Below are 11,280 nucleotides of genomic sequence, written 5' to 3'. Positions count from 1 at the left end.
AGGTATTTTTCATCAAGTATGGATATGTTGAACTTTAAGTCCCTACAGAATATAATAAAAAACATTTAAAAATTAGAATATATTTTTAAAATAGGCATAAAGAATTATATACTTCTTATGTTTACACATAAGTCCAAAAATCTCACCATATACAACCTTGAAGCAGGACAGTCCCACAATATTCCTTTTCATGCCTTTTGCTTTCATTCATCACCCCCTTCTTTTTGAACACCCATCTACCTGAGAGACATCATAGCAGCAACTAGCATGTCATGACAAGCAGCCCACATTTAGAAGACCAAAATGACAGGCTCTCCAAGCATGAAACTACTATTACAAATTACCATCTGCAGTGCAGTAGCTTAGTTCACAGGTGTGATGGGGATCTTTACAGTGATGAAAGTCAGGCTGCCTCATGGAATCTTCTAACCAGTACTGGCAACACTGCAGCAAAACAGCCAGACCTCACATGCTTATAGATGAGACATAATGCCAAGGATAGCAGAATCACCCGTGGAATGTTCTTGCCAAAAAGAGGTGGTTTGCAATCTGATCATGTCTTTAGGACTAATGCTCACTTAAAGGAAGCAAAAGAGGGGCACAAGTGAAAGGAACCACGAGGAAGCAAGCAGATAAATACAGAATGTAGGATATTCTATGAAACAACTAACCTAGTTTCCTTTAACATGTTAAAAGCATGAAGTCGTTAAAACAATCGACAAAGAAGGGACAACTTTAGATTAAGAGGGACTCAGAAGTAACAACCAAATATAGCATATGAATCTTGTTGGATCCTAACTAAAACAAACCAACTGTCAAAGATTTCTGACATAATCTCAGAGATTTAAGGAATGGGTGAAATAATGATATTATGGTACTGTACTGTAAGAAAGCATCCACATTTTGTCAGATGTATACTGAAGCATGCAGAAAAGAGTATGCCATCTAGGATTTTCTTTAAAATTAGAGCAAAGAATGAAAAGAATAAAAAAATTAAAATTCTGGAATGTGCTTACTCAGAATGAAAAAAATCACGCCTAAGCTCCTGAACTTGGAAAACAGAGGGATGGATTTCACTTACAAAAGACCACCTTTGCTATTTTCCACACCAGCCTACAAAATGCTGATGAACAGCACGCACTAAATGAAACAGGAGAACACCTCTTTCACATTCAAGAGAACTCACTTTCCATATATCTCACTTCTTGTTGCCTTTCATCTACTACTCTGATCCCTTAAACTATTCAGAAATAACACTGATAAACTATTTCCATATTACATGGTACCTGAATTCAAAGAGTGTTTCAAAAATAAAAAATGTGAGTCAATGTACACTTAACACAAAAGCATTCATTTTCTATCACCTAATAATGTTTAATTTTGGTAAATTCAAAAAGGCATCCTTCAATTTTTGTCCTCAGAAATTTATGAAGCAAGATAATTGTGCTTATATAAATAAAACTAGAAATTCATATTAAAAATTTCATTTTTGTTTTTAAAATGCTTATGTTTTGAGGCACTTTTCACAGGGCTTTATATTTATTATTCATTAAAATAGTCCCAAGTAGGAGGTAATATTGTTATTTTCCATGTTACATCTGAAGCATAAGATGCAAAAGCAAATCACTCACATTTTTATATCTAAGATAAAGCAGTCCTATCAGTCAAAGATAGTTTGGCCCCAAAAGGCCAGTTCATTAATCACTAAACTAGAATGACTCAAAATGAGGCATCTTTACCTGCTCTGGTCTGATCATGCCAACGTGTAAACGATGAAAACTAATAAGGAATATTAAAACTTACTTTTTGGATGGCTTCTTCCATATCCAACTCAAACTGCTCATCCTGTAATAACCTGAGAAATCTCTTGTGCTCAACACGGTTGTCATTTTCATTCTGCACAATTTGATTCCTGACTTGACTCTCTATCTTTTTTAGTGCTTCAACATGCAATTTTTTGCAGTAGTTTTTATCTACTAATTTTTGATGCCTTTCAGTAAAGCTCAAAATTCTCCTTTTGGAAGCCTATAATAGAAAAAACAAAAGTATGCATACTTCAACATTCCAAAGTGTTGTCTGTCTATACCAAATGATACAAAAACAGGTAACAGTTTTAACGTCCTTCAAAATACTAAATGAGGCTGCTCAATACAGTGTTGTATCAAATAGGTACTTATACATCTCATTTAGAGATGTGGCATGAAAAGTTAAAGTGCCGAATGAAAAGTACTGCTAGAATTCAAAGGTATGCACCCGCGCTCCACCGACCGCCGAGAAATCCATTCCTCCTCTCTGTCCCCACCCACACCACCCCGCGGCCACAAGGTCCTGTTTAGACGCTGTTCCAGTCGTCCCAACGTAAGTCTACCGCTGCTCTCCTGGACTGTTATTTCTATTCGTGCGGAGAACCCATACCAGATTTACAGAAGTAACCTAATGGGAGGGGGATGCGAGAAAGAAAGAGAAGCATGGCCAGCGGTCCTCGAGGAGAGCAAATACAAATCGCCAGCTTCATTTTCACATCAGACACCTCCAAGTCTTTTTTTGAAGCAGGCGAGCTGTAAACAACAAACACACGTGGCTAACGTCTCCCAACCGGCTCACCATCCTCGCCGACCAAAAACTCAGGTCCGAAGCAAACTTCCGCCGCAGCCGCCGCAGCCTCCCGCCGGCTCGCCCTGTTTACACGGTGTCCAGGCAACGGGCGCCGCCTGCGGCAGGATGCTGCTCCCATTGGCCGCGGCGAGAGCCAATCGGCGTCGAGCCTCTTCAGCGCCGGAAGGGCGGCTCCCGCGGGCCGACGACGCGGTAGTGCCGAGGTGGATCCGGCGGACGCTCGTCCCCGCGGGCCGCTGGGCCGAAGGCTTCCCACAGTCAGCCTGCCTCTGGGCCTCATGACCCATGTCGCGGCCGTAGGCACTGTTTTCCAGCTGCTCGACTCCGACTGAGTACTGAAGCGAAGCTGAAGCAGCCTGCGCCTCCCACCGCGCGGCCGGGCGGGCCCCGGCTCCGGTTCCGTCCAGGGCGGTCCTGGTCCTCGCAGGGGCTGTTGACGAGCTTGGGATTCTGTTGTTTCAGGATATGCGGCTTACTGTGCGCTGTGGTCCAGCTCCAAGAAGAGAGCCAGAATGCATAGGTGATGGGAGGATTCGGCCTGCTTGATTTCACTGGCTGACGCTGAGGCCCACTTTCAATGGAATTCAAGAACAGGAATGGGTCAAAAAGTTAGATATACTGACACACTTTGAGAAATCTGGTCCCCAAAAAATTGGTTTTAAAACGTCAGTAGTATAATTTGATTTAATTTGTCATCCCAATTGGAAGTCGCATCTGTTTAAAGATTAATAGCATCTTGAACTTTTAGTTTTTCCACGTATCAAAACCTTAGAAGTTGCTGCTCGCAATCTTAAACCCAAAACCAAACCAATCGAACAAAACCTTGACAAATTAAAAATCAATTACTTTTCTTAGATCCCTCATACAAATGAGATAGTAAGACAAACCACCACCTTGAAATTGGGAGAGAGCAAGTGGAATTGAGAGAGTCTGGGATAAAGCCTACTTACGTGAGCAAAAGCCACTGTAGAGTTCTCACCTTGTGTGGACATAAATGATTTTGAGAAGTTGCTGGAGATTTTCTTTGGACTAACATGAGAGAAATTACTGATGGGAGTATTCTTAAGGGGTCCCAACCCTTCCATAAATTGTACCTCCAGAAATTCCTCCAGGTTCTAATAGTGAAGAACCAAGAAATATTTTCTGTGACTCTAGTTAGGGTAGGAAGAATAATTATTGTGAAATATATCCAGAGTTTACATAATAAAGGCCTACTTTCAGGAGAAAAATTTTAATCAGAGCTAAGTTTATTTTACCTGAGGAGGACATTTCTCAGATTACCGTTCTCTCTAAACTTTCTGTTTCATTTAAGGGGGGTAAGGTGCAAAGCAGCTAAGAAACACTTGTAAAAGTCAAGGCCCTATTAAAAGATTGAAGAATAATATTAAAATGATACAACACTTTCTCTTTCTCACACTCCACACTAAAAATGTTCTGGTATAACTGGATTGCAGCTAGAAGATGTGTGAAATGTTCTCTCAGACAAAAAAAAAAAAAATTTTTTTAAGATGGAATCTCGTTGATTTATTTTTTCCATAATTTTATTGATAAATAGCAATGAGACAGTTTCAAATCAAATTGGTAGGACAGTTTCAATAATTAACACATTGCATACATTCTTCCTAGTGGTTAGTTGCTGTACAAGATGCGGACTTGATATCCTATTTACAAACACCATTAGAACAAATCGCTCTATTTATTAAGAGAATGTAACTAAATATCTATCCTAACCACTTTGAATACACAGATACAAAATGGACATTCATCTGTATCCCCTTTTTTTGTTAAGTTCCATCATTTAAATATTATAGGTGTGTAAACTCAGTAAAATATTCTAAAAGAGTTCAGTAGTCCGTAATAGTATTGGGTCTTCCGCTTGATTGGCAATGTCAGAAATTGTTGACCTGAGTCCCCTACAGCTCAACGTAACAGCATGGCTTTACTTCTTTTTTAAATTTTTTTTTTCTAATTATTTGAGTGTGTGTGTGTCTGTGTGTGTGTGTGTGTGTGTGGCCAGCTCAGCCCACCAGGGGGCGGGGCTGGCTGGCATGTGGGGCTGGTGGATTGAACTGCGGTCCCTGTGCTTTGCTAAGCTTGTTTTAAGTAGGTGCTTTAAACCACTGAGCTATCTTACCAGCCCAGCTTTACTTCTTATATTTCTTTTTTATATTTTTCTGCTGGATGGTAAGTTTTTTTTTGGTTTGATTGTTTTTGTTTTGTTTTGTTTTTTGAGGTACCAGGGATTGAACTCAGGACCCTGAGCTTGCTAGGCAGGTGCTTATTCTACTGAGCTATCTCGCCGGCCAGACAAAAAAATTTTTAAGAAAATCCAAAGACAGCAATGAGGCAAAAACTGAGAGAAATTTGAAGGCTCTGGCAGCTATAGCCACACCAAATATTAAGCAGAGCCAACTCCTGGCCATATGTAAAACCTCACACTAAAGGCCTAGATTCCTGCTGTCCAATACCTCACATCCAGCTTTTAACAACAACAACAAAATAAAACGATAAGGCTACAGGCAATTTGCTACAAGACAAAGTAAGTTTCAGAACCAAGTTCAACTATAACACATTTGAGAATTATTAGGTGGCAACTTCGAATAATTATTACTATGGCCTGAAAAATAGGGAAGAACAGATGGGAAATGTAAGTACAGAAATTTTAAAAACAAAGATAACAGGTGGGAAGACAACACTATTACAGCAAATACTATGAAATTTGTATTATTTTGTTAAGCAAAATTCTGTGTCACTTGTAATTTCTTGTATTCTAATTTGTACTCTTTTAAAAATAAAAAATAAATTTTTTTAAAAAACACTAACAAAGAGTGCATTAGATGGGCTTATCAGTAGCCAGACACAACCAAGGAATCATGTCAATATGAAAGTTTGTCAATGGAATGTTCCCAAACTGAAATTTAAAGAGATTGGCAGCAAATTAGATAATCTTGCTGCTTTAAACTTCACCTTAGACTCAAATTCTTTTTCTACACATGAAGAGCATTTGGGCTGTCCAGATAGCTCAGTGGTCTAAAGGCCTGCTTACTTAGGCAAAATTCAGGGACTGAGGTTCAATCCCCCCACCGCATACCACACCAGCACCTCCCCCAGGGTGGGCCCAGCCAACCACAAGAAAAAAAAGTATGTGTAGGAGACAGAGTTATCAATATTACTGTCTTTCAAGATTTTTTTTTTTTTTTAATTTCTGTGTTTGGTACAGGATCTCACTATGCAGCTTGAACTCAGTGATCCTCCTGTTTTCAGCCTTCCCAGCACTGGGATTATAGGCATGTACCACCACTCTAGAACTTGATTGCTGGCCCAGGGTATCCAGGTGTCAAGAGTTTCATAAGCCCAGTTGCCACAGATATAAAATTGACAGCAGGATGTGTACAATACAAAACATTGTGAATTCAGAATGTAACTGTTGCATGTATTTAACCCCTATTAATCTAACAACTGCAGGGACTCTTAAGAAAAATGGTTTATGTATAGCTTCTTATGTAATGTTTAGGTACATGTATATATTGCATAATGCTCTAAATAGGTTAAACATATCTATCTCCTCAAGCATTACTTTTTTCCTTTTTTGGTACTGGGAATCAAACTCAGGGCCTCACTCTTGCCAGGCAGGCACTGTGCTGCTGAGCTACGTCTCATCCTTGGCCACACATAATTTCTTTACTTTTAAAATCCTTTTTTCTAGCTTTTTTGAAATGTATATTATTGTTATCTACAGTTACCCTGCTGTGCACTAATTTCTACCATAACTTAGTACCCATGAATCAACCTTTCTCCAACTCTCCTAACCCATCTCTATAGCCTCTGATAACTATCACTGCTCTCAACTTCTGTGAGGTCAATATTTTTAGATTCCACATCTGAGTGCAATCGTGCAGTACTGCCTTGCCCTACTTGGTTTATTTCACTTAACATAATGATCTCTAGTTCCATCTGAGTTGTTGCTGATTAGCATTCATTGTTTATATATACCATTTTCATTTGCACATCCGCTGATGGAAGTCAACTCGTTTTCATTTCTATTGACTATTGTATATAGTGCTGCAATAAAAATAGGAATGCAGGTGTCTCTTCAATATACTGGTTGCATTTCCTTTGTAAACATAATCAATAGTGGTATTTCTGAATCATATGCTAGTTCTATTTTTTAATTTATTGAGGACTCACCATGCCATGCTGACATTTTCTACAATGGCTGAACAAATTCACATTCACACCAACACTATACAAGGGTTCCCTTTTCTCCTTAGCACTTGTTTTTTTGTGGTGTTATCAATCACATTCTTACTGATATTAGATGGTGTCTCAATAATTTGATTGCATTTCTTTGATTAATGATGTTGAATATTCTTTCATGTATCTGTTAGCCACTTATACATATATTTTAAAAAGAAATGCCTATTTCAATCTATTGCCCATTTTTTATTTCTTTTTGTCTATGGAAGTTTTATAGTTTCTGATATATTCTGGACATCAACCTATGTTGGAGATAGAGTTTGCAAATAATTTATTCCATTCTGTAGGTTGTTTCTGTACTCTGTTGAATGTTTGCTGTGCAGAAGAAACAGTGCACCTGCTATCCCACTTGCCCGGTTTTGCTCTTTGGAGTCTTATCCAAATACAGTCTTGCCCCATTCAAATATCCTGAAGCATTTTCCCTGTTTTTTTCTAGTGGTGCTATAACTTCAAGTCTTACCTTTATGTCTTATACAGATATACAGCTACAATCTCTTAATTCAATGAGAAGAAAGATTTGTACTAATAGTAATTGGACAGGATATCATGTGTGCATCTTGTACTATGAATAACCAGTAAGAGGATAACAATATGCAATGTATGAATTATTGAATCTCTCCTATTAATTCGTTTTGAAACTGTTTTATTGCTATTTATTTCTCAATAAAATTAATAAAAAAATAGGATCTGACCCAATAAAATTTGAGATGTTGATGAAAGCCTGCTCACACTGGCACTAGCAGAAAGACCAAGTCACCTTGAAAAAAGATCCCATCTTAATTCTGAAGTGGTGAGATTATTTCTACACAGACCACGGATTAGGAATAACAGAGTTTATTGATTAGGATAGCCACTGAATATTACAGATTAAAAATACGTTCAGCCCCATTCTTTTTTTTTTTTTTTGTGGAACCGAGGATTGAACTCAGGCCCTTGCGCTTGCCAGGGAAGCCCTTATTCTACTGAGCCATCTCCCAGCCCTCCCATTCTTTGTTTCATTATGGATAATATAAGTTTGTGGTTTCCAGGGCAACCACAATAGGATTCCATGGTTGTTGACCCAAGAAATCACAGGCTGTCACTATGTAGGTTACAACCCAGTCATGAGGATTTATGGTGGCATATGGTTTAACTCTTCTGTGTAATTAATTTTGCTTTTCTTTTATATTTTTTTATGTTTGCAATGTCTTAACAAGACATCCTTAACAAGGATGGGGAAAGAGTGAAGGAGTGAGGCTTTCCAGGCAGGGTCATGCAGAGTTGACTCAGTGCAGGTTCTTTCTATCTCTAAAGACATTCTAGTCAGGGTCATGAATAGTTGACTCTGCCTTAGAATCGCCTATCTCTAAGGTGTATTGGAGGCTATGCTAGAACTTCTTTGGCTAGGATAAAATTAACCCATTGAGAGCCACCATCTCTATGATCCAGGTACCCATCCCATCCCCTGCATGGTGGGACTGCCAGCCAATATAGAGGTGCTCAGAACCCTAGGTAACTAGCTTGGCCAGAGGACTCCAGGTGCCTGGCTCATCCCCCTACATGAAGTGGAACCTGACAACTGGCCTAGATTTAACACAGGGTAAATCCACTCTAACAAGGGGAAACACTGTATGCAAACTCCCAATTTATAATGTGTTCTGTTTTATAACCATAGACTTTGCTCCTATGGTCTAAAATAAAAGCCAATAGTTACCAAAGTTTGTCAGTTTCTAAATTTTGCTTGATTTTATCATTATTGCTAATTTACTAGTGTAGGTCAGATGTCATTCATATCTGTTTCAGCCACTTGTTCTCACTAGGGTAACAATATTGGGAAGTTCTGGGGTAATAACCTCACCATAGCCCTACAACTAAAAATGGAGGACAATGTCACATGGAAATCAACATCCCACTCTGTTAAAAGAGAAGACAGGATCTCAGGACAGACATAGATCAAGAAACTCCTACACACAGAAGATATCCTTGAAGAACAGACTTTTTGTAGAGTGGCCTTGCTAGCAATGATGTAGTTACCTACTATCAAAATTTCACAAAGATTATCACAGAAATCAAAATGAAAAGTTTTTTCTGAAATAGAAAATAACAAGATAAAGGAGCATAATGCAATTTCAGGCCCTCAGCAAATCCAGCATAAGTCCAGGAGACATCAATATAGAAGAAAGTGGAAGTCACACACCTGAAATCTCTGAAATGATAGCAACTGATGTAAAAAGACAACTTCAGGCAGGTATAGAGGAAATAAGATTATTATCAGAAATAATCTCTCAGGTGAAAGAAATGATAACCATAAGGAAAAACTTGCTAGGCATATGTAAAGAAGATGTTGATTTAAAAAAAGAGAGGAGCATAGAAAAATGATGGAAACCTTGAATGAAAATATAGGAAAAAATAGAATGTATGAAACAGATTCAAAGAGAGATCCAGGATATTAAAAATTCCATTAAAAACTGACAAAACTTGGCAAGCACATGGGCCTGAGTTCAATACCCATTTCTGCCAAAAAACAAACAAACCAAACAAACAAACAAACAAAAAACTGACAAAACCATTAGAATGAAACTGAAGGTAGACTTTCAGAACTTGAAGACATCATTGCAACTAGTGACCAGGAAAGGAAAAATCTCTTAAAAATAACAAGGAGCCTCAAAATAATAAGTCAATAGCTGCAAGATGACAGAAAGCTAAACAACGTAAGATGGATAGGTGTCAATGAAAAAGAAGTCAACACAAACGACAAAAAGAGTGTTTATAGAAGTAATATCAGAAAAGTTCCTAAACATGTGAAAAAAGTCTGACATTTAATGAGACATTTAGGACTCCAATTAGCATCTACCAAAGTAAATCTGTATCCAGACATATAATAATCTAAATCTCAGAAATTCAGCACAAGAACAACATATTAAAAAATATTAGAGAAAAGAAACAGATCACATATAAAGGAAAACCCATAAGACCCACAGCAGATTTCTTGTCACAAATCATTAAGTCAAGAAGAGTTTGGAGGGAAGTATTTCAAGTCTTGAAAGAAAACAACTTAAAATTCAGGTTGATGTACCCTGAAAACTATCTTTCAAAATTAATGGGGAAGTAAAATACTTCCACAACCCTACAAAGAGTAGTGAAAGATATTCTAGAAAGACATAAAAATGACCACAGTTCCAACAACAACAGAAAGAAACTACCAAGTAAGGCAAGCAGTTAAACACAGGAGAAAAATAGGGAACCAATGGTAGGAAAATAACATGTCAAAGATAACCCAACATATATCAGTTATCACCATCAATTTCAATGGCCTCCATTCACCAATTGAACAGACTGGTAGAGTAGATAAAGAAACAGAACCCAACAATGCACTGTACATAAGAAACATTTAACTCAATTCATAGGCTGAAAGTTAAAGGATGGAAAACCATACGCCACGTGCCAGGAACTCAGAAAAAAAAGCAGGGATAGCTATTCTGTTCAGAGGAAATCTGAACTTCAAAGAATGATCAAACAAGATAAAGAAGGTTATTATATATTTGTTAGGGGCAAACTTCAAGAAGAAGAGATAGCAATCTCAAATATGTGCACCCTAAATGTAGGAGCACGCAATTATATAAGACAAGTTTTAAAGGACATGAAAAATAAAATAACCAATAACACAATCTTAACAGGGAAACTTAACACCCTATTATCTCAAAGAGATAGATCAACTAGACCAAAAATTAGCAAAGAGGTATCAGAACTGAATCAAACCTTTGAACAAATGCACTTAGATTTTCACAGAGTGTTCCATCCAACAACATCTGAATACACATTCTCTAAAATAGAACACATGTTAGTCCATAGAACATGCTTAAGTAAATGTAAGGGAATTGAAATTATCCCATGCATATTATCTGACCATAGTGCAAAGAACCTGGAAATGAAAGACAGAAGAAACTGGAAAAACTTCACAAACACATGGAAATTAAGTAACACCCTCCTAAACAAACAATGGATCACAAATGAAATTAAAGAAGAAATTAAACAATATCTACAGTCAAATGAAAATTCAAACACAATTTACCAGAATTTGTGGGAGCAATGAAAGCAGTCCTCAGAGGGAAATTTATGGAGGTGAACTCTCACATTAGGCAAACAGAATGAGAAGTTGTGACATTAAGGTATTTTACACTTCAAGCTTCTAGAAAAGCAAGAACAAGTCAAGCACAAAGCACAAAGAAGGGAGAATATTGCAAAGATAGATCAGAAATGAATGCAATTGAGGCAAAATAATACAAATAATTAATAGATCAAAGAGTTGGTTATTTGAAAGATTAAGTAAAATTGATAACCCCCGTTCAACCTCATTAAAAAAGGAAAGAAAAAACTCAAATTTATGCAAGGATAGTTCAACATACACAAGTCTATAAATGTAATACA

At 37.6% G+C, this 11,280-nt stretch overlaps 1 protein-coding gene across 1 annotated transcript in view; it reads right to left on the bottom strand.

Annotated features, from left to right (window-relative positions):
- Mns1 (meiosis specific nuclear structural 1) overlaps positions 1-2,681 on the bottom strand; it is a 57,097-nt gene extending 54,416 nt beyond the window's left edge. Inside the window, exons 1-2 of the mRNA XM_023712662.1 lie at positions 2,605-2,681; positions 1,804-2,025 (exon numbers count right to left, since the gene is read on the bottom strand). Of these exons, the coding sequence (XP_023568430.1) occupies positions 1,804-2,025; positions 2,605-2,607 (225 nt within the window). The 5' untranslated portion in view covers positions 2,608-2,681. The remainder of the gene's footprint in view (positions 1-1,803; positions 2,026-2,604) is intronic.
- Positions 2,682-11,280: the final 8,599 nt, after the last annotated feature.

Source organism: Octodon degus, unplaced genomic scaffold (assembly GCF_000260255.1).
Source record: "Octodon degus isolate 3935 unplaced genomic scaffold, OctDeg1.0 scaffold00026, whole genome shotgun sequence".
Classification (NCBI taxonomy): domain Eukaryota; kingdom Metazoa; phylum Chordata; class Mammalia; order Rodentia; family Octodontidae; genus Octodon; species Octodon degus.
The sequence above is the reverse complement of the archived record's forward strand: the minus strand, read 5'-3'. Positions and strand labels throughout refer to the sequence as shown.